We start from the raw sequence: 24,453 nt of genomic DNA, 5'->3' as shown, positions 1-24,453 counted from the left end.
TGAGGAGTTCAGGTTTTTACACAGGAATGCTTCATAACAGGCTGGAAGGAAACATGAAATCACAGGCGTCTGACTGCCTTTGGACCTCAAAGTCAAGTATTACAGCCTGGGAGGTAGCATGGGGTTACCAGAGCTACCTCTGTGGTGATAGACTAATAATCCCTTCTCTTCAAGCCTCAGATATCCCCCAAGCAAATGAGCTGATACCTGTCTATCTTGATAATGTACCTTGAGATCTCCTCATGTGATGTCCAGGCTCCTCTTTGTAAGCTTTTAAAATGTGTTTCCATGAAACAAAGTTATATAGGAGAGGAAATCAGTCTGGAACGTGAACAGCTAACTGTTTTGTGTAAGAGAGATGGAGAGTTAAATGGAAAATGAAAAAAAAAAACATCACCTTTTCTTGCTTTTGAATAGCTTTAAAAATATTTCTTAAAGTGAGAATGGCGATAAGGCCACACTTTCCTCCTTCCCAGAATGCTTAATTATGACTACCTGCTTTTATTTAATTTTTCCTAATGCATATTTCATGGCTATTAGAAATGCTTTGTTCTCTCTTTTAATCTAAATTTGCCTTGACTCTACACATAATTCTACTCATCTCTTTCTTTTAAGCCCATTAAACCATGTCGCCCCATGACCAACAATGCTGGAAGACTATACCACTACCGAATTACTGTGTCACCCCCCACAAATTTCTTAGTAAGTACTTTCTGAATAATTCCACCTAGGACTCTGATTTTGTTTGAGGTGACAAAAGTCGTATTGCATCTTTGCTTACTCCGTGGTGGTTTTGTTTGCTTTTTTAAGACAGACAGACCTACTGTTATTGAGTATGATGACCATGAATATATCTTTGAAGGGTTCTCCATGTTTGCCCATGCCCCACTAACAAATGTAAGTATGGCCATTGCTGCATACTTTAGGTTTCATACAGAGGATTTCTTTAGAAGATGTTCATTCTGCACTGAAGCAAAACTTCTCTTAAACAGCAGTACATGTATGCTACAAACATCTTACCAGCACTAGGGACAGGGAAAAGGTATTTGTGCTAATGAATCTCAGGTTTGGTCTTGACTGATTGTGGTCTTTGAGCTGTGACTGAAGCTCTGATGTGCAGTGAAGTAACGTTTTTATGTGTTTCGCAGTTTGGAAGTTAATTAAACCATGGAACAACTTGTTAAGACTGCTAATTGGATTTAAATTGACTGAGTGGGTTTATTAAGTTGACAAAGTTTAAAAAAACTAGCAATAACCACAAGAAAAGGTTTTCCCTTTAAGTGACAAATGAATTTTTTCAGAGATCCACTCGAAAGGGTTTTCTCTCTCTTAAAACTTACCTGGATGTATCCAATACTTTCTAACAGCTGTTCAGCTTCTTCAGGATCTGGCAAGTTAGGGTTTTTAGTAAAAGCTGTCGGTATGTACAGATGTTCAATTTTGTCTTTTGAAAGCAATTGTAACAAGAAAAGGACATGGTTGGTACCTGACTGCCTTGCTTTTCCAATACAAGCTGAGTTAGCCAAATGTGAATGGAAAATATGCAGTTTCTTAATTTCTGTACACTTGAAGATTTTTTTGTTATCCTGGTTATTTCAAAGTTTTCTCAAAAAGTTCAGTGTGTGTTAGTTTGTATGGTTTTTATACCCATTACTAGCTACATCACCAATGCCACAATTCAGTGTAAGAATGGTTTTGAACACAGGGCTGGGATGTAACACAGGACTGGGATGTAAGGATACTGGAACTGAGATGCACTGAGAAGAAATTACTTTGACCCTGACAGTTTGCTTACATAATGTATACAACACTACTTCTGGCGGTCAGGGGAAGGGTCACTGGAAGCACTGCTTCCCAATGACATTAACTCAGCCTCGAAGTTCAAGGCAAATTCATCTCAAGGCTTTACGTTTTCACTTTGCAAATGAGCAAAAAGGAGCAGTTTTGTTTTACTCACATTAAATAATAGAGATCCCCTTATCTTTACAATTTTTGTGTCTACTGTGTGACAGAAAGGCAGAGAATTATGGAAATATACAGACAACAATATATAGACAACAACTCTTCTTTGATATGATTAGCTAGTGAAGCTATTAAGCCTGCTGTAAAGTGCATGTTTACATTCACTTCCAGATAGGGGAATGATACTTTTTTATAGAGTTAAATACAAAGCCACACTGGTGGTGCCAGTTCCTGTTAATAACAGGTATAAAGCCCTTTGGAAGGAATCTCTTGATGTCATGAGATGATTTTTTTGGCATACAACATAAAACCTGCTTTTTGAGGGACACTTCGGAACATATTTGATAAAATGAAGGTTGCAAAAGGTAGTAAAAGTAGAGATCTGAACACCAACATCTTTGCATTAAGCAAATTTCTGTAGTATGAAGTCTTAAGTCTGCATAGTTAGGGTTACTACTGTTATTACTGAGTAATAACTTAGCAGCTCAAGTATTAGGGAAAATGGTTAGTACAGTCACAGAAAAATTATTTCCATATTATAAATGCCAAACCAATTTTACAGTGCCAACCAAGTGCTCCTTTAGTGTGTATTTGCTTGTGTACATGGAACTCCAGTTCATGGAGGTCTTAGTTGTGGTCACTTCTCTAAAGTATTCAACTTCCAGTTTAAATTATGTGTTAGGAAGTAAGTAAACAATCCCTGTGCTTTTTTAAAAGCCTCACTGATTTAAGTATGACAGGTTTTCATCTGCTCAGATTCTAAACAGTATATTTAGCTTCCAAGGTTTTGGGAGGGTTTTATATTCACATTTAATACTGTATCAAATTTTAAGAAGTGCAGTTTTGTTTGGTTGTTTGGGGCAGCTTTCTAATTTATCATGCAGATATCAATAGATTTTTGTAGTCAGAATAGTCAAATGTTTTGACAGTGGGCTGTAAGAAGGTGCAATCAGAATATTGTACCTCTGCTATGTACATTGATTGCATTGCAACCCCAGCGCTGTTCAGATATTTATTTGTGTGCTTCTAAATGTAAAATAATCTTGGGTTGCTTCACTTCAAAGATCATGGAATTGTTCTAACATTCTTTCATACTTTTGAGGGCACTGAGTAGTAAAATTTGGTAGAGCTGTAGATGTGTAAAGGAAAATTAGGCATTTTTGTAGTCTTAGAGGAAATTTAGCTTTTTTTCTCTGAAAATCCCATAAAAAATGAAATACCTTCAGCCTATTATGGACTGTAAAAAGGTAAAAGAAAGGAATTAAACGTTTGTCTTGATAGCTAGTCAGATGAAATTGATAATATTTATTGCATGAAATTAGTATAAAACTGTAATTTATCCCTAAGTTATAACATTATGTAGCTTTGATTTAAAACGGCATTTTAAGACAGTATAGCTGACAACAGCTGGCAGTGTGCTAAGAACACCTTGCTCTCAGATCACTCTTATCAATCTGACATGTTGTGTAACAAACAAATTCACTTGCAAATATCGAAGTGAGAGAAGGTACAGGTTGACTGAAGTTTACAGGTGTGCTTTTTCTCCTAAAGAAAATTTAATCTCCAGTAGGTGGCATTATTTAACTTCCTTCACCATCCCTGCTGTCAGCACTGTGTTTTGTTACTGAGGTGAAGGCTGGAACTGATAGCCCCTTTACAGATGCTTGTGTTCTTGTCTTTGCATGATTCCCCAGAGCAGCTTGTTTAAGTAAGTGCCCTTTTCAGCAGACAGTAATACCTTTGCATACAAAATTGTATTAACTATACATTTGATGTGTATAGTTTTTAATGCTGAATCTCTCTTTTCCTTCCAGATTCCTCTATGCAAAGTAATCAGGTTTAACATTGACTATACAATTCATTTCATTGAGGAAATGATGCCTGAGGTAAGATGGATAATTATTCTAAAAGTCAGAGTGGGTTATGAGTTGTTGGTATGTTTAATGGATTAAACTCTTCAGTATCCAACCTTGTGAAGTCTCTGAGAGACCGGCTCTGTTCTGAACAAGGGGCTCAAACAGAACTTGCATTTACAGGTACTAGCATAAATCCATCTACCTAGGCTATCATGTATTAAAATCAAACAGTAAGAAGTGCTTATATCCGTAGGTTCCTTTCATTTTAAATTATATGCAATATCTGCAAGTTGAATTAGGTATTGACCTTCTTTTACATCTGACAAAAATAAGGCATATGGAGCTATTCCTTTGCCAGGGCCACATACATCAGTGGCAGAGCTGAAACTTAATCAGAAGTTTGAAGCTCTGGAGATTGCTTATCGGTACTTAATATAAGCTGTTGCCAAAACAAATTTCCTGTGGATACAAACAAAGCACATTGAGTTCATAATCTGTTTGTGGTGGGGTTTTTTATTACTAATTAATGCCTGGTGGAGCCAGTTTGCAAAGTAAATTGCTGCAGTGGAACGGTGTGTATGGAGACAGAAACACCCCTGCATATTAACTACAAAGATGGGATCAGTATTTAATTTAGCCATATATATTTACATTTTTCTTTCTAGTTATCTCATTTTTTTTTGTTGCTCAGCAGCATCTAAATATAAGCTACCACCTTGAAATGCCTCAGAAAGAATAATGTGAACAAAACAATTAATTTCTTGGTAGTGAATGTACTATGTTGTCGGCAAATCTTGAACTGGAACAAGAAATTGCTACCAAGCAAAATAGGGAAGTCACCATCTGGGGGGGCTTCTGGGTAAATGGTTACAGCATTATTTGCAGACCACCTTTTCTAATGATTTTTGAAAGAGATTGTAGTGTTGAGTAGAATTTATGGGTGAAATCATGCATGCACGATTTATATCAATCTGGCCTGATTTTGTTTGTTCAGGAAAGCTTATATGTTCGTTTGCTGAAGGAGCCACTTCCTTACTTGATGAAAATAATCTTTTTTTTTTTTTTTTTTCCCATTTCATCTTTTTTCTTCTTCTGTTGGCTATTTAGGTCATAATCCTCAATTTGTGTTGTAGTCATACTTACTGTGGAAGTGATAGTGATACCACAGATGGTGATTTATAAACATTTATTATGAGCATGTGGGAAAAAGTGAACTATGAAAAGGATATTTCTCAGAAATGTGTTATATGCTTAGCTTGCTCAGGTGGAAGGGGTTTTAGTGCTTGGCAGATTATTGCAAATTCATAATTTTTGCCTATACTGTGGATTTGGACATTAGTGAAGAGGATTCAATACTGTTCTTTCTTGACAATGCTTTCTGAGGATACCACTGTGCTGTGTTAGAGTAGATGATCACAAATATACCAATACTGTTTCCATAACACAGCATCTAGTGGTTGGCAGATATGAAGACACTGGTTTTTTCCGTTGTGTTTTATTTAACTATAGATGAATGGCATTATTTGTATTGCAGTATTATAGATTTGTAATTTTGTCTGGGTTTTTTTTGTTTGTTGTTTTTTGTTTGTTTTTGTTTTGTTTTTTGGTTTTTTTTTTTGTTTCCCCAGAATTTTTGTGTGAGAGGCCTTGAACTGTTCTCTTCATATCTATTCAAAGATATTTTGGAGTTGTATGACTGGAATCTTAAAGGTAATGTTCTCTTTGAGAGGGTCCTCGAAGTAGCTGTGCAACTGCTGTTTTCTGTGAGAGGGACAAACTTCATCTATTCTTCAAGCAAATGAAATTAGAGTTCAATAGTGTGAGCTGTAGCGATGAAAATGCACAAATTTGGCATTGTATTCCCACAAATAAACTAAATTTCTGCCTTAATCCAGAACTTTTATTTTTAATCAAACAATAAATATTACTGTGTTTAATATGATGGAGTATGATGTGCATGGCCTTTTGAAAGCCAAGGTGTCAGGTAAACTCTTCTCTCCTTTTACAAGCTAACAACAAGTTGCTCATACAATATTTCTCTGCAGTCAACTCAGAAAGCACTGTCATACAGACAACTGTGGAGAGTTAAAGTTATCATTAGAGCTGAGTGTTTTTGTCTTTTGACAAGATGAAAATATTTGTTTCTGTGAAGACTGCAACAAAGGAGAATGCTTCTCATGGTCTAAAAGAGAAGTGAGTGCATCAGAGGAATTACATTTCAGTATCTGTGGGGTGTCTTGACTTTTGTCTGTGGAATTGCACTCTGCACTTAATGCAGTTAAACACGAGCACACAGATTTAATACATTTTTTGTAGCCTGTGGTTTGATACTAAATATATTCTAATATCAGTGTTGTCTCTCCCGTCACTTCTTCTGATTGCTCTTTCTTTTTGTAACACCAGGTACTTACAGATTTAATTTTTATTTTCTTGCAAAGCTTGATATGATGAATAGCTAAATTTAAAAAAAATAAAAAAAACACAAAAACCCACAAAAAAACAAAAACAAACAAACAAACAAAAAAAACCCCACAGAACAGTACTGTGGAAATTTCCACGTTATCTTTGTTATGGTGAACAAAAACCACCCCACTAACTGGAGATAAACTAGTACTTGTACCTGTAAGGCTTAAGTGTAATAATTAATTGATTATATAAACCAATCTTTTTATGTTACTGTTTTATTTAAAAGTGCTGGGTTTTTTGTTAGATTCTTCTTATTTTTAAATTATTTTAGATTTCTTTTGAATTGTCAGTGTGAAAGCTTTCACTGCAAGTTGTCTCTGTGTTCCTTTTTTTTATTACTTTTTGGATTGAAACTCCAGCCCTATCAAATGTAATCACCATTCATTGGTTTCATCTGCAGCAAAGTTGCCTCTTTTCTTCTTTTGCAAATATGTTACTGTTCACAAATTTTCTGTAATTTTTTTTTGTATTTAAGGTCCTTCACTTGAAAATGATTCTGTTTCCTGTCCCAGATACCACTTCATGCCACGGTTTGTGAGATTTCTTCCAGGTAATGTTTGTATTATAAAGCTTTATACAAATTAGATCTAAAAAAACTTTACAAAACAAAACAGAAAACAACCCTATCCCCCAGAAAAAACCCTCCACAAAAAAAACCCTTATTGCAAGTCAAATAGTTCAGTCAGTGCAGAGATATGGTACTTCTGCCTGGAGTCTTTAGTGCTTGCTGGCTGCGTGGATGATTTATTCAGAACTGGAATTAAGATGGGCAGGCCAAGTCTTGCTTCCAGCTTTTGTGTCTGTAGTCATTTTAGGCAGTGCTGGGTCCTCCTTGGTGTGCTCTGTGATGGAGCTGTGGCATTTGAGGAGTGCTGTTATTTAATCTTGTGCATTTCACGACCCCCTGCTCTTCAGGGTACCATGGGGTTAGATCACAATTCTTGATGTGCAAGGGTCAGCATGGTTGGCAGCCCTGAGCACGTGTTTTCCTGATTGTTTCTTTATCCTAATGCAAGCTTAGACCTTGTAGCAAATAGTGAAAGACAATAGCCATCATTCCAATGCAGTTCAACCCTGGCCTGTCAGCCAAGGACAAGATTCCATGTGGAGCATTGTGCTCATTTTGAGTGGGCAGCTTACGTAGGCATTTAACACATCCTAAGACACCAGGACAGACTTTCAATTGATGTTAATGTCATGGCTCCATTGAAAATGTGTCCTGCTGAGATCCTGCCAGTGATTGCTCCAGGAGGGTTGTGTGGACAGAAGGATGTGTTTCAGCTGTGGAATTTAGGGTGCAGATGCAACATGGAGCAACCTTCATCAAGGGGGCTGTGACCTGGAGGTGCTTTCTGGTCTGGGCTTTGAAACTTGTTTGGGATATTAATTATAGCTGGAGCAAAATGAGTTTTGGCTTGTTACTGTGGAGAGTACTGATGACTAGATGACTGTATTTTTAATTGTTGCTCCTTCCTGGATACACAGCACTGTTCCAGCAGAAGCAGAGCTCTGAGACTTGCTAGCAAACATTGATTTGGTTTTACTGAGGCAATTTACAAAATAAGCCATCAAGCCACATGTGGCTGATTAACTTGACCTCATCACAAAATGAGAACAAGTTTGTCCTGCCTAGTTTGTGTAGCTTGAGGGTGCTTTCCTGTTCAGGGTTTTGATATTCTGAATTTTTTTTTTAATTAGTTTAGAAGTCAGCTCTTTCTGTGCTGTTGGGTTGTTTACTGATAGGGAGAGATAGGTCTCTATAATATGGATTCCTGTGTGCTGCTTCTTCTTTAAGGTCCCCAGCCTTCTAACTCTTTTTAAAAATGTCTTTTTCCTGATATTGCTGCATATATAGTTGCCTTTTAGCATCTTTTTGACAGGTTTTTTTTTTTAATCAAGCTTTAATTTTTTATTGATTATTTTTTGAAGTATCCTTGAAGATTTTTGATTTTCAGAGAGTGGAAATCTATTTCCTTCAGGTATGTTTGCAGAACACTTCTTATAACTAATCAAAGAAGATGCTGGTGCATCAGATCTCCACACATCCCTCAGCTGTCTTTCTAAAGATAGGAATGAATTCCTGATTTCCCACCCCTTCTACTTTTCTTACTTTCCTAACATTGTCTACAAGTAATGAGGTTTGGGTTATCAGGTTTTCTGTGTGGATTTACTTAGAGACAGGCCTTGAGGTAGCTCTGAGCTAGTCATATCAGGTTTACTGAGACGCATAGCATGCAGAACAGTTGCTGTATTGTATTCATTTTCATAGGTTTTTATGATGATAACTATATTCAGAGAGTAAATGACTAGAAAAACACATTTGAGGTCCCCAGTACTGCATATTCTGATTTAGAAAGGGTCTCTGACTTTAATTTAGCGCAGCCTTCTACAGCAGCCTGTACATAATCTTCAGTGGGTGAGGGTACACTTTTATTTTAGTGATTGGTGGGTGTGGGCTACCTCTTGTGTAAGAGTATTATCCAGTTGTTGGCAAAGAGCAGTCTTGTAAGTGGAGTCCCCCTCTGATTTGAAGGAAAACTTTGCACATTTAAAAATCTGTCCCTGTAGCTATTTTAAAGTATTTTCTATTTCTAGTGAGGTTTGGGGTTATTTTCCCCACTTAGGATTCTCTCTTGGAGTGTGAGTGAGTTAGTTCCTCTGAGAGGCCAAGTTACACCATTACCTGTCATAATTTCTGTGCAGTAGAGCTGTAATCCCAGCAGAAGTAAGAGAAGGGCTTGGTTCCTCAGACATCTTGTAGGGGATATCATTTTACACAGTGCTGCTGTTTTGCAGCTGCTCTGCAAGGCTTTTTCACTCTGCCTGGGATCACACTCCTTGTGCTGTGGTGTCATCCCCCATATTGCTCTAAGGTTTTACTTCTAGTTTGTCACCATTTCTCTTTTGTGGGTGTAGTGATAGACTCAGTGGCAGCCAGATTGTTTCTGCTCCCTGAGGGAGGGAAATCAGTGTTTGTGTTCTGTGGGGCTGAAACTTGAAGATTCTTCCATACCTGCTAATTAACACTGTTATTAAAGGAGAGAGTTAGAGAGATGTATGTCAGAATTAAAGCATTGTGGGAACATGCAGTGACGTTTAACTTACATGAGCAGACATAATGAATTTGGATAGTCAGCAATCTGAGTGATCACTGAGTGGTGATCTGTCAGGACTCGCCTTTCCTGTTTGCATATTCACATCTGTAACTGGCTACCTGAAGCCAGTCAGATTATAGTGTCTCCTTTTGTTACAAGCAGCCTTTTTGGTGCGTTTTTCCTGGGGTCTCAGAGGTATTTAGTAATTTTCACATGCCCTTGATTCATTTAGTGACAGAAGACAGCATGAGGCTCTTTAGTCTTCATTACTGCAGTTACAGCATGTAAGCACTACAGATGAATTTAAAGTGCAGGGATAGTTTACTGCATTCATCCAGAAGTATCCTGTAAAATTTTGAGTGTTCTTAAAAAAAGTCACATAACACCTAAAGGCTTTTTAACTGCTGTTGTCAAAAGAATGATAAAATTGTGAAAAGGAAGATAAAACTGGACAACATGACTGGTTGTTCTACTTACTCATTTTGAAGTTTATTCAGGCAAGTTAGAAACGTCAAGTTTACAGTACGATGGAACAGTTACTCTTGCCTCCATTACTGTTACTACTTTAGTTTAGCAAAGTGTTTATGCTTGTGCAGTATTCATCAGTAAAACATTTGCCTTCATATTTGTCAATCACTTAAGCATTTTGCATTTTACTGTGCTCATACAAATGGTTTGTGTTCTGCATATTTTCTCTTACGCTCATGCTTTAGGAGTGAATCTCTGATTTTTTTTTTTTTTTTTTTTTTTTTATTTATGGTTTTAAGATGGAGGAAAAGAAGTACTCTCAATGCATCAGATTCTTCTCTACTTGTTACGATGCAGTAAAGCTCTGGTGCCTGAAGAGGAGATTGCCAACATGCTTCAGTGGGAAGAACTGGAATGGCAGAAATATGCAGAAGAATGCAAAGGGATGATTGTTACCAGCCCTGGCATGGTAGAACAAATAAATTTTTTTTTGTTGTTTTTTGAACAATCCAGTGACATGTACGTGTCTTCTTTCAGGGACTTTGTTACAGGCTAAAAAAAAAGATGACCAGTGGTAGTTGCAGATTGCAATAGGAACAGTTTATTGACTGGTTCCAACCCTGAATTGTCCTCTCTGCTGCTGTACTGAAGGGTGCATTTTCAGATCGGCACTGTTTCAATGTGCATGTTAAAAGGAACAGCTATATTTTATGTAAAACTTTCTTATTTTCTCAGACAGTCTTTTATGTGCATGATCTCATTCTCTTTTCTCAGACACAGCACCAGAGAAATAGTAACTATTTGCTATTTACTTTGCTCTTCGTCTTTTGACCCCCTGTTGACAGCTCTGTTTAATGTGTCTGTCCTAACACTGCCTTGACTATGGAAAAGTTGTTTTCTGCCTGTGTAGTTTTTTCCACATTGTTTCTGTGTTGTTCTCATTCACACTGAGGGATTTTGTGTACATTAATTAATGCGTGTATTAATTTTCAGTGCCTAGTTTGAAACCCCTGTGGCCTTATTATTTTTGGAACAATTGGTATTTTAAAGCACATGTTCTCTGAACACAGCTCCGTTCAACTCTGGTGTGTTTGTGAATTCAGCCCATTATTCTGACTTTCCCTTTTAAGGAATGTGGGTCACAAGAATAGATAAATGTCCTCTAAAAATTGCAGGGCTGTATTTGTATAGTTTGGTCAGTATTGCAAAAGGGTATCTTAGTAGTAGAGGCATATTTTGGACCTCATATTTGAGACTGACATGCAGCTTTCTCAGTAGTAATACCTTTCTTTTTCTGACTTCATTTTCCTCCTTTGCTCATAGCTCAAATTCCTAGTTTCTGAAGAAAAAGTGTAACTTGGTACCATGCCTAAGAAGAAATTTAGTTTTTCAAATGTAAAACCTGTCCCTAAACTGCTGCCACAGTGACACACTAAATATATTTTTCCAATTCATATTTTTTTAAGTATGGCAGCATAACATTAGTAAACTACTTAATAAGCTAATAATAACTTGGGTCAGATAATTTTCCCCTCCATTTCACTCTGAGTGAAGTAAAACTTCCGAAACAACAAGAAAATTAGGCTGTTTCTGGGAAGATGAAATACAAAAATACATGTGAACTCTCACTGTGGAAAATTCTACCTCAGCTGCTATAATGATTGCTAAACCAGAATCCCATAATAGAAATTGTTAGAAAACCCAAACAGCCTTAACTTGCCTGTGTTTTCTGTGATACAAGGTACATGCTGGTCCACAAGTTGCCATCATCTGAGTGCTATACACCGACATAACTTCAGTTATTTTGCTGAAGATAAGCTGATTTCAGCTGGCTGAAAACTCGCTGTTTTGTGTAGCTTGAAGGAATGCATATATATTCCTTCCTTGTGTCACGGAGCTCTAAATGTCTGTGTGTACAAAGCAGTGTCATTTATGAGATGTAGTGTTAATTCTGAGATCTTGTGTGATTTTTTGCTGGCAAACTTTGCATTCTACAAAGCAGTGCTTTTAAAGACGTGTGGACATCAAAATATGTAAGCATAAAAGAAACCTGTAGCGCTTTGAAATGTCATGTTATAATGGCATCATTAGAACGTGCTGCTTCTCTCAAGATTGCAATGACATTCTTCTTACTTTGTGGATTTTTCCTGTACATTGCAGCATTTTGTACTGATTATGAATGTAAGTGAAAAACAGAGTATGAAACCATAACCTATGCATTTTACAACATTGGAAGATAAAACAGTTCTGTTGGAGAGACAATAGGAAAATGTTTTAGAAAATGACAGCTCTTCAATTCAATTACTTCCACTTGATGCAACAAAGTAAAAACACTACATTTTGTTTTGTTGCACAGCATCTCTTCAGAAATAATTCCTCTTGTGATCAAATCTAGGTTTTATGTGCGTGTTTTATTTTAGTTTTTTTCAGTGTGAGGTGTATATATATGCAATATGGAGAGGGGAAAAAACTTCAATAGGATATAAATCCCACTTAAACAACTAACAATAGTTCAGCACTGTTTTAAATTATTTCACTTAGTCATGGTGTTTCATTTGTTCAATGAAACTTTGTGTTGGAATAGATTTAGAAATTCACAAATTTTAGTCATCTTTCATATTTCACTCTTACTAAAATTTTGATGTCTTTCTCACTACTACATATAGATGTATGTATATATTAACATACTTCTGTACAACATCTGCATGCTATTTCATATTGTGTTCTAATGTCAGCAGAGCCTTGGTTGATAAAATTAGGAGTAGGAAACAAAAAAATAAACAGGCCTCTGTTTTGTTAGAATTTCTTTGGTTTTGATGTGACTTTAAAGGCAAAGTTGTGATTATTGGACTGTCTATCAGAGCACTTTTAAAAGAGCACCGGGATAAAGCTGTGGAAGAGTAACATCTAATTTGCTTGCATCCTGTCTGCTGGCATGCAGTTTACGCTCGATGTTTCTGTATGTTGCTGTTTGTTCATTTAACCTTCAGAAAGGGCATGGGATAGGAGGCTGGTGTTCATGATGAAATAAAAAAGCATAACCCAGCTACACTCCTCATATAACTGTCACTGAGGGAGCTGTTGTGATGAAGTCTTAGAGAAGTTCTTTTGTCCTGGTTGCTATCAGCCGTCTGTTTACAGCTGTGGAACTGAGTGACAAAATGCAAGGCAGTGTCATGGAAATGAAGAGGAGTCTGGTTTTGAGTGGTCCTGAGGTCACACGTCTAACACAGATCCTGCAATATGCGTAGTGAAATATGTCCTTTTTACTCTTTTGAGTATCTTGGCCTCTGTTTAAGTATCTAAAATGTGTCTGTATTTTTTTTTAATGTATTGATTATAATTGGTATATTGAGTACAATTATTGTTTGATATTCTGATTAATACATAATTTTGCTGACCTGGTTCTCAGAGGAGTGGTGTATCAAGGCTGCTTTTTTAAGGGGTACAGAGATGGGAGAAGTTCCTCAGTTTATTAAGAGTGGAGAGAACCAACAAACAAGAGAAGATAAAAACTTCTCAAGCTAGTTTTGTGCAACCCTCCAAAAAAGTCAAGCATTTAAGTAAGTTTTTATTTTTCTAGAATAGATTGAAATTGTGGCCATATATAGAATTGGCTTTGCTTATCTGTGCAGAAAATTATTCCTGTGAAGAGTTCTACCAAGGTGGTTTGAAGGGTAAAAGCTTTGTTCTTGACACAGTTTTTATTGTTTTGTGAAGAGAATGGTGGGAGCTGTTTCTGTAACACTGAAATTCATCTTTGAGTGCATCTTTACAGTGCTAAATGAGAAGTTCTGAAATGCAGGTAACTAGAAGTAATGCCCTTTTTCTGAAACCTAAGACAAGCAAAATATATTGGCCTCATCCAGCTGGTTGCAAAGTGGGGAATAAGCAGGCATGTTACAAAGCAGCTTGACAGGTAATGGAGAAGTTGTTTACTTGAAGACAAACTGTGCACCTTCAGCTGAGTTTTTAAATATGCTGGGCAAGTCATCAAAAGCTCTGTGAGCAGCATGTCTTGCTACAGTGATGTGCAATTACTTACTCTCTGCATTTACAGAGCTGAAGCAAAAGTTGCTTTCTTTTGCACTGTCCTTTTTAACAATAAAAAGAACTTCTGTTTTGAACTGAAAAAAGGGCAAAAGTCTCCTCATTATACAAGACTGTATTCCTTCTTGTACGCATCAGCCTAGGAGCCTTTTCTGAGAGTAGTGACAGATATTTTTTGATGCGGTTTAGTCAGTGTGATGGAATGGATCTAATAATGGCTTCACTTGCTTTGGGAAATTATGAACTAAAATTAGAGAGGTAACCTGGTCTTAGCAAACTGCTCAGGCGTGTAAATTCTTGGATGCCAGAATGCTAATCCTAATTTTTATTTCTGGTGTGATGCTTGACCAGAGAAAGTTGTTTTAAGTTCTTGGAAGTAGTCAAAGTAAATTTCCAGGTTTTTAAAATTAAAATGCCTTTTTTGTTTTTTTTCTTTAGATGTTAGGTCAATTAACTTTGTTTCTCTTATTGTTGTTGCCAATTGTTTATAATAGTATTAATGGCTAGTTTAATGTGCTTCTCATTAAGTTTGGAATGTTGTTGCTTTGTGTTTCCTGGATATTGTGGGCTTGAGGCAGTGAATTTTCCATGGAGCTGTTGTCAATTTAGTTGTATTTTGTCTTTTTCTCCTAGAAACCCAGCTCAGTTCGTATTGATCAACTAGACCGTGAACAATTCAATCCTGATGTAATTACTTTCCCTATTATTGTGCACTTTGGGATACGACCTGCTCAACTCAGTTATGCTGGAGATCCTCAGTAAGATACTTTTCCTTCTTTCTTTTGTTCAGGAACTCATTACTGGTGTCATTTGTGCCTTAAATAGGGCTTGGTTATGTGTTTAGTTGAGTCCAGTATAAAGCTTAGTGCTTACAACATTGGACACAAGCTCCTGCAAATCAGAAAATAAAAGGAATAAGTTTTTCCCTGGAATAATTCAGGATCTGCTGAAATAAACATGCATGCCTGTGAAGTAGGAAACTTCTAAACCTGACAACAACTTTTCTGGGACCAGCAAAAGATGGTTCCTCAAGCTCCATGTTATTTCTCTTAGAGGCCAGTGGCAGGTTTTCAGAGAACAGTGTAACAGGAAGGCAGAGAAGGAGGAATAGTTACCCAAGCTTCCTAATGTCTGTAGCATATAGACTTCTGAGCTAGAGGATGTACTTAGGTCATTTTGTTAAACAGCCCTGAATGGATGTTTTTAAATTTCTCAAATCACTGTTTGAATCTTTTAATGCTACTGACAGGGAGAAAATTTCAGGTAATCACTTAACCGTTACTATTGTGCATCATGTGCAAAAGTAATTATTTTTATTTCAGTGCTGCTCCTTGATTGTTTAATTAGATGTTCTTCAGGTTTCTCATCTAATAAGGAATAATGTAACCATTTTCTGTTTGATTACTTCATGATGTTCGTTTCTTGCCTAGTGCTATATCCTACTTAATCATCTCCTTCTGTGCTTTGAAGGATCATGTCTACATAGTGTTTCCTAGCTTGGGAGCTCTTGCACCCTGCTACTTTTCTGAGCTTTTTATATCCTGATAGAGGGTGGGAGGAATGTAGAGAAGAAGTGGAGAGGCAATCAGGACTTCAGGCAGAGCAAAATACTCTTTCACTGTGGATTGATGAAGGGATGCAAAAGTGATGATTGGATTTTGTTCCCATTTCTTTTCTTAACCTCTAACTATTTCAGGGAATTATTCCAGTGATTGGGACATCTGCTTTCTGCATGGTGACAGTATAAAGCCTGTCTCTGGTGCATGTGTAGTTAAGGTGGCCTTTTTCTTCAGTGCAGTTGTTTAGAAATGGTATTCACCAATTTAGTACTGCCACTAATAAGAGAACCACAAACCACTCCTTTCACCTTCCACTGAGACACACAAAAAGGCAGAGATCACAGGTTGAAAGAAGAATGATTTACTGGAAACAGCAATGAGACAAGAAAGCAAACAGTAATACCTACAAATACTAATAACAAAAATGTAGAAAGAAGATGATTCATGTGCAAACTGCTCAACAGATCTGCAGTTTTGAGGCCCAAACACTCGTGCATATATGACAGTTGTATTCTTTTGCAACTGCTTGCTGAGAATTTTAAATCCAACACGGCAGGAAGTGGGAATATCGAGTGCTAATCCGGATAATAAAACTGGTTTTTTGGCTTTGATCATCAGTTTTATCTTTAAAACATATCTCCTCATCTTTTAGTTTTTTTGTCCATCAAAAGGAAGTAGAAATTAGACCCAAAAATATAAGCATTATCTCTACTTTGGTGCTGAATCTATTAGTATTTGTGAAGTTCTAGTACTTTTCGTTGAAAACAGTATAAAGAGACAAAAAATATTCTTCCCATGCTTTTTTTCTTTTTCTTTAAAATTCAGTTCTGGGTTTGTTTTTTGTTTTGGGTTTTAACCTTGGAGCTGTCTGCAGAACGTAGGTATGTTTTGTTCTATCAAATAACAAAGCATTTTTTGTGAAGGATGTCTGTGGTGCTGTCATAAATGTCAGGCTTAAGTCTGGTGTATGTGTGCCCAGAAGAGATTTTCCTCTAATGTGTCTTGTCTTTGTGATGCTCTAATACTGAATTTTTTGTAATGGAAATGTGTTTATTAATTCTCAAACTTAATTGCAATAGCAAAGCTTGTTTCACCCTTATCAATATTTGTAGAAGAATGTGTATTGTAGATCACAGTTTCAAGTTCTTGTTTTTGGGTTGAAACTTTCTCAAGGCATTTTTTCTTTTTGTTTTGGTTGATTTGTTCATTAACTCTTTCGGGTTTTTTGGATGGTGATTTGTTAAAAATAGATGTGCTGTTCTGCAGTCTGCAAAAGTGTGATGAATGGAGCTTGAGAAAAGTCTATGGATTGACCATTTCAGATGTGTTTGTAGACTGAAAAAATATCAGTGTCTCCAGAGGCTGAGAGTATACATTCAAGAATGCTGCAGAGAAATAGCTGGGGGGAAAATGCCAATAAGAAAAGATTTAAGTGTCTGTGAATGTGGGATGTTGGAAAGATTATGAAATGGTAAAAGAGCTGCTGCTTCATTGACTGCTAAGCCACTAACATGAAAACTTCCTAATAAAACCACTGCTCTTAGTTATTGCTGAGGAGGATCTTCTTTTATGATGTAAACATGAATAAAAGCTAACTTGGATAAACTTCTTTCCTCTGGCCTCTAATTCCGTGCTTCCTATTCAAAGTCTGATTTACGGGTTGTTCTGAATACAGAGGTTACATTTTGAAGGTAGCATTGTTTCCTAAGGACGCAGGATCTCTGTCATAATTCTCTTTGTTTCTCTTCTCATTGGAACTTTTGAACCTGTTGGTCAACTGCAGGTGAATATAATGGTGGCATGTTGTCTTAAAATTGAATAAGTTCTTAAGAATTTGGTGAAAGTTTATGCTAGATTTCTGAGGGACTCCCACCAATGAAAATGTAATTGGGGTTCATGTGTAATTAGACACCACCAAAATAAGAAAATGCTGGATGGTTGGAGAAAACCAGAAAACTTAAATATGTGTCAGTCACAGAAATAACTTGAATTGCTCTTTCCATTCAGCAAAAACCCATAGGGAACAAAAGTTTCATTTCACTTTTCACAGAATAACTTCTTGTTGCATGTGACTTCTAGAGCTCTTCCTCATGTGCTTCACAGAAATGTTTGAGCTGGTGTAAGGACAGACACTTCCTGGGGAAGGGTGCTACTCCTTTGCAGTGAGTGATAGGTAAACTGTGTGGAGAAGAAGTTTTCTCCTGCCTGAACTGAGTTTAGGGGCAGGCAAGTCTCAGCATGCATAGGTGGCCCTTTGCAGAGGATGGGTGGGTATCTGGGAGACCTGGGGTCTGCCCCGATCTTTGCTATTTTTTACCTCACTTTGCACACTAATGACTCCTCTCTGCTACTCGGCCCACCCTGCTGGAGCAGCTGCCCAGGCACTGTCACCTCTCAGAAAATGCTTTGAGATTATTGTATTTCTGTAGCAAAGACGTGCTTGTAGACATTCTTTGTGTACGTTGTGTGCATTATTAGCAGCTGGTGTGTGTTCCTAATGACAAACAGGGAGAGACTCGTGTTCATTGACCGAAATACTTGTTTTCTGGTTTTGTTCTTCAGATACCAAAAGCTGTGGAAGAGTTATGTGAAGCTGCGTCACCTACTGGCTAATAGTCCCAAAGTCAAACAGGCAGATAAACAGAAGTTATCACAAAGAGAGGTATTCTGGACCTTCCTGTGGCTGATAATTGAGCATTGTCATTTGGGATGGAATAAAGCTCTGTTTATGGAAACAATAGAAATCCTTTACAGAGATTTTCTTTCCAGACTCTTAACATGGATTTTATTTTTATCTATGCTTGTTATTGAATGAGGGTTTTTTTTTTCCTTTTTTCAGCTGTCAGACTGCTGCAAGCTTTTTACCCAATTATAGAAACTATTGTTATGGAACCATAACTTCTTTGTAGCTGTTGCCATTAATGGTTTCAAGAATTAGCATGGAGAAGGACTTTTTATTTTGTAATGTACTTTTAACTGGCTCATAATTTTAAACATTTCTCTTCTGAGATAAAAACTGCCACACTTGTGTGCATAAACCATAATTTATTAGGTGGTATTGTGACATTGCTTAGGATCTTTGACTTGAAATCATCTGGTTGTTGTATGATAGATGAGATATTTTTCTCTTTTTGTTTTTTTCCCACAAAGTGATGAGCAATAAACATTTCCTAAGTGCAAATGCTCAACCAGTTGGGAATTAAAAGCAGGAAAACAAAGACTCCTAAATATACCCTAAACAAACCTATCTATTTCTGTAAACCCTTTGACTGAAGCTTTGAATTTATCTGGTGCCTGTCTATCAGGCACTCTTAATTTGACAACCTGTGTAAAGACTACATAGAGGAGAAATTAACTTCTCGAGTACAGGATGGTATTTAATTAAGTGATGCTGTATTTTTATTTATTGATTAGAAACACTAATTATTCATAAAATCATGGACTACCCTGAGCTGGGAAAGATCCATGAGAATTGTGGAGTGCGATTCCTGAGAATTCCCCAGTTTCTTGGGGAAGTCTCAAAAATTGGGCTTTTGGAATTACTTTTGGTTGGAGTAACTGTTTGATACATATGACATTGCATATTGACATGTCATATTTTCATTAGGGAGTAATGGGTGGCTCATTTGTAACATTGTAGTGGATTGATTGTAAGGGGGTGATCATATTTTGCTCCAGAAGATAAAACATTCCTTTGTTATATGGCACTTGGTGTGGACTGCTGATTTTTTTTTCTAGAGTGTATTATGTAGGATAGCGAGTTTTACAAGTAGTTTGCCAAGAGGGAGGCATACAGGGCTGAAGCAGAAACTTTATGTGAGAATAATCTATATATTTGCCAGTGAAGGTGTCAGTAACTCAGAAGGAGCTGTAGGACTGTACCTGACTGGTACATGAGCCTTTAAAGATTATGAATAATAAATTATGTAGTGCTTCTGAGCCAGTCAGACTGAAGTACAGCCAGGTCTGGCAAACACTGTAGCACCTTTCTCAGGAAAAACTCAATGACACACCTTCGACAATGCACAAGGGGTACAGTGCTGATGCTGGAAGCATCTCTGTTCCCTCTGCCATCAGTCATCCACCACTGTGAGGTTGTACAACGATATTATTTGTGACAAGGTCATGCCTGGGGCTTTGTTCCTCTAACCTACCTTTGAGCATTTGCAGCAGGTGCATAAATTAGGACCTGAAGGCTCACTTTGAAGTCAGTGGAGGGAGAAATGCATTTTTGAAGCCATTTATCCCCTTCATTGAATATAAAAGGAGCCGGGGCTAACTAGCATCCTACCCTAGACACCTTTTTATTGAGGTGTCTGAGGTTTGATGAATCTATGTCTGGACAGATGCACCTGCTGGAACTGCTCTGTGAGTCTCTGCAAATCAGAAAACAGAGCCTGTTCCTGCCCAGATATGCACACAGGCTTCAAACTGGAAGCTGGGAAGAGACAGCTTTGAGCAAGCACCCTGTAATGAAAAGGAGAAGGAGAGGCAGGATAAGTTGCAACTTTGTAGGGCTTTGTGTTCTGAATAAGGAAGAACATTGAGGAGAGTCTTTACAGTTAATTCATGCTGTGTGGGGAGCTTGCACACCCCAGGGCTTTATAGTACTACAACCAAGAGATTCTATTCCAGGGCTGATTTATTTTATGTGGTTTTCTTTCAATTCTTTTTTACAGAAAACATTTTCTTTTAATGCTACTGTCAAAATCTTTTAATGATTCTGACCCTTACATGCTTTCTAGAGACAAATTGTTTGCACACCACCAAATAGCTAGCTGGTGGTTAAGGTAAAACATATTTATATTGAAATAAAATTAATAGATTTCAATCAGGATAGTCACCAGGACTAGTAAATGCTGACCCCTTTCCCAGACTGGGCATAGTGACATCGCTAAACAGGAACTGTTGCAAAATAGCCAAGATGACAAAGCAAAGCCTATTTTGCTCCTACTGAATGTTCAAACCAGGAGTACTAACAGTGATGGACATGCATGAAGAGGTTCTTTGTACATCTGGTAAAGAAAGTGCTTTCATTTGAAGGACTTTACCTTTCTTACTTATGTGTCATCTGGGATGTATGAACTGGACTGGTTTGTTTTGTCATTTGCAGTAAAAAAAAATCTAGTCACCTTTGTTTTCTCCTTGGTCTACCAAAATCCCGTATCTATACTGTATTCCAACACATCTGCCAGTCTGTGGCTGGCCATTATCAGCCACATCTGTACCAGCCTTAGAAACTGCGCATCAAAACTGAACCTTACATGGGTATTGTGAACAAGTGGTACATGCATTGCTGTACTTTGTTGTAGCAAGTTCTTCACAGGAGCTCTGTTCTCTCCTTGCTTAGGAAGCACTGCAGAAAATTCGTCAGAAGAACACAATGAGACGTGAAGTGACTGTGGAATTGAGCAGCCAGGGATTCTGGAAAACAGGGATACGCTCTGACGTCTGCCAGGTGACTGAACGGAAAGATGCATTTTCTTGATAGCTGCCATTTACCTTTGCAAGGGTTTGTTCTAGGCTGAAGAACCAAATGGAAATGAATACCTCAGTAATATCTGTTGATCTAGGGAACTATTCTAGTGTTCTGTCCATCTCTTCTATACACACAAAAAAAAGGTAATTTAAAATTTTCTGCCAGGGGTTGATTAGTGCAAGGGGAGAGGTTAGGAATGGCCATCTTGAGGCTGGAGGTTTGCCAAGTGTTGAGTCTAGTGTGGAACTCTTAATCCATCAACTGGCTTGGTTTTAGGTACTTCAGTTTTAATATCTTTTTCTATTTAGATCTCTTTTAAAAACACCCCAAGTTTTACAGTAAACCTGTAAATCTATTTCTTGTATGAAGAAATATCTTTTTACTTGAAAGAAAGTAAAAAAACCTTAAAACCACATCACAACAAACTTATGGATTAAAACACGTGAGCCTCAGTAGGAAGATATCTTTCAGATACTCTGTTTCATATCCATGACATCTCCAAGGAACATATCTCTGTCAGATCCTATTCTAAAGCAGCTGATAGCCACCACCTTTGTGATATAAAAATAAGTGCGGTTTTTATTTAATTTTGTATTAATAAAATTTGAGTAGTTTTAGCAGCCAAATAATTATACTAGAGATATACTTGCGTTATTTTTTAGCTGTTGTTTTGGAGATGTTAGAGTTAAATGCATGCAACTTAATATTAGCTTAACAATGTGATGTATAAATTAAGGGAGTTTCTAGGCAAGAGTATAGGTAGAAATTCCATTGTAATCTTAGAAGTCTGGTCAGGCCGAAGGGGAAAATTCCACAGAGAGGGAAATGCTAGTAACTAAAATTGCTTTCCTTCTGTCTGAAATATTTCTTGTGATTCTACTTCTGAAGTAGAAGGAGAGTAGTGGCATAGTATCTCCTCATACAGCTGAGGGAAATTACAGCCCTTTCCTAATTTCTTTGTTGTGAACTGTATCTATTTTTAGAGCTTAAGTAGACAGTGTAAATTTTCAATTTAGGTGCTTTGAAACTGTTCTGTGTTATTTGTAATATCTTTTGTGATTCATCTCCTGATGTCTCGAATATTCCTGCTTTTGTTGAAGGACAGCAAAACACCAAAGAATGATAAAAGTAAAGTTATTTCACAATTTTTATGCCCATCTGCAGCTGTAACATCTAAATCAGCCAGTTCTGGTATGAGAGTCCTTGGATTTGATTTCTTTGAGAGGCCCAGAATAGGCAACTGTATGTCTGTAAAATGAAAGATTGCTTGCTGTTGCTACATGCTTTTTCCCAGATTAAAGAACACTAAAACTAAATATTTATAAATCAGCTCTGGGGACAGAGCTCAAGTGCAGTGATTCAAAATTACTGCTTTTAAAAGCATTTCAGTTTAGAAGACTGAAACTCTTTTAAGTCACTCGTGATAGCTTATACTTGCTCTGAGTTCCATGTAGCCTTTATGACACTGGTCTTTGCTGTCTTGGCAATGAACTGCTTGAAAGGGGAGGAAAAATGGTGAGTGGAATATTCAAAAAAAGTGTAAAATGTCTGAGTTCTGACAGGCTCACTTGTAGTTACCCAGTATATCAAGTGCAGTACTTGGCCATTGAGCTGGGGAGCACTTAATACACAGTGTGGCAGGATCTGGCCATGCTGAGAAGACTCCACCTCTGTTCCCCCTGTCCACCCTCACCATTGTTGCTGGTGAGCCCTCAACAGCAGTGTAGAGTGTTCAGCATTTCATGCATTCCAAAATACTTCAGCTCATCTGTTTCCCCTTAGTAGCTTCAGGTCAGGAGCACCTGATGTCCTGGGGAATGATGGCACTTCTGAGGGCACTTGAGAGAGTCTCTGCCTTGCCGTGCTCGCTGGAGCAAGAGGAGGACATGCAAACTATTTAAAATCATACATATTTTAAAAAATCTCCTCTAAAGAGATAAATACATAAAACATCAGAAACATTGAATAGCCATACTCCAAGATGATGGACGTTGATTCAATCAACGTAGTTAGTGCCAGAAAAGAAGCATTTTATCAATATAACTTCTAGAGTCAAATTAAAGTCTTCCTGTGTGCTCCCAGGGGTCTGTCAATTCTTTGTTCAATGCACCATAGCTGATAAAAGTCTGAAACTTGGTATTTCGGTCCTCAAATGCAGGGACGTATTGGTGTGAAGAATGTTAAATGTTGCTTGAGGAGACTGTTTAGTACAGTGGAGCATAGAGGCAGTGAAGCAGAGTTGTCCTGTGAAACAGTTTGAGGTTTGATTGTTTTGGTGTTTTTCAATTAATTCCTTCCATGAAGGAACACACAGGAAGCACACCTGTACAGTTTATATGGAGATAAAAAGGATGTTCTTACAAATTACCCCCAAAAAACTCTAAATGAACAACATGGTAGCAAAATAAAACTTCGCTTACGCTTCCTTATTCTGCTTGGAGTGGTTTTATATTTCTTTGTCATTTGGAGATCTTTTTCTTGCTTTTAGCTGGTTATTTCATCTGAGAGAAAAGGACCAGGGAGGAGTTCCTCGTCAACAGCCAGTTGGACATGAGCCAGCTGGACATGAGCCAGCATGTGCCCAAGAGGCCAAGAAGGCCAATGACATTCTGGCCTGTATCAGCAGTAGTGTGGCCATCAGGAGCAGGGCAGTGATTGTCCCCCTGTACTGGTGGCACTGGTGAGGCTGCACTTTGAATCCTGTGTCCAGTTCTGGGCTCTTCACTGTACAAGACAGACATCAAGGTGCTGGAGCGTGTCCAGAGCTGGTGAAGGGTCTGGAGCACAAGTCTGATGAGAAGTGACTGGGGGAGCTGGGGCTGTTTAGCCTGGAGCAAAGGAGGCTCAAGGGAGACCTTATCACTCTCTACAACTGCCTGAAAGGAGGCTGTAGTCAGGTGGGAGATGGTATGTTCTCCCAGGCAGCAAGTGACAGGACAAAAGGAAATGGTCTCAAATTGTACCAAGAGGGCTTAAGATTGGATATTAGGAATAATTTCTTTGCAGATAAGGTGATCAAGCATTGTTACAGGTTGCCCAGGAAAGTGATGAAGTCACCATCCCTGGAGGTACTTATAAAGATCTTTGTGGCATGGTTTAGTCAGTGGGGTTTTGAGTGTTACTTTTGCAGTTGGACTCAATCATCTTAAGGGTCTTTTCCAATCTAAATGATTCTGTGATTACCTTCCAGCTCTGTGTTCAGTCTCAGGAATTTCATGGTCTTTTACTTAAGCAGAAAGTCTTGCCATTGGTTAGTCTTTTTCATCTTGTAACATTCACCAGTTTGTATTTTCTTCTTTTCTGTCATTAGTGACCTGCAGAAATCTGTAACATCATTTATTCTGTAAATTATATATCACCTACTTTGTGTGCTTGTTTTTCATGCTTCTCTCCTTGCTATCCACTCATTTCCTCTAATCATACACAATCCTCTTTCTGAATTAATTGTGACAGGCCTCAGATTTTAATGCCCTTAAAACACACCATTATTTTGAATATATTTGTGTCATGTCAATAAT

General features: G+C 37.6%; 1 protein-coding gene across 2 annotated transcripts in view; it reads left to right on the top strand.

Annotated features, from left to right (window-relative positions):
• Positions 1–24,453, top strand: part of DROSHA (drosha ribonuclease III) — a 70,481-nt gene that overhangs the window by 15,386 nt on the left and 30,642 nt on the right. For both annotated transcript variants that reach the window (XM_066186590.1, XM_066186578.1), the window contains exons 8-16: positions 616–702; positions 811–897; positions 3,777–3,848; positions 5,447–5,528; positions 6,760–6,834; positions 10,147–10,316; positions 14,531–14,655; positions 18,019–18,118; positions 20,807–20,914. In XM_066186590.1, coding sequence (XP_066042687.1) covers positions 616–702; positions 811–897; positions 3,777–3,848; positions 5,447–5,528; positions 6,760–6,834; positions 10,147–10,316; positions 14,531–14,655; positions 18,019–18,118; positions 20,807–20,914 — 906 coding nt within the window. The remainder of the gene's footprint in view (positions 1–615; positions 703–810; positions 898–3,776; positions 3,849–5,446; positions 5,529–6,759; positions 6,835–10,146; positions 10,317–14,530; positions 14,656–18,018; positions 18,119–20,806; positions 20,915–24,453) is intronic.

The sequence above is a fragment of the Chamaea fasciata genome, unplaced genomic scaffold (genome assembly GCF_029207755.1).
Source record: "Chamaea fasciata isolate MVZ Bird 193981 ecotype frontalis unplaced genomic scaffold, bChaFas1.0.hap1 SCAF_1, whole genome shotgun sequence".
In the NCBI taxonomy this organism is placed as follows: Eukaryota; Metazoa; Chordata; class Aves; order Passeriformes; family Sylviidae; genus Chamaea; species Chamaea fasciata.
Note: the sequence above shows the minus strand (reverse complement) of the source record. Positions and strands in the feature narration are given on the sequence as shown.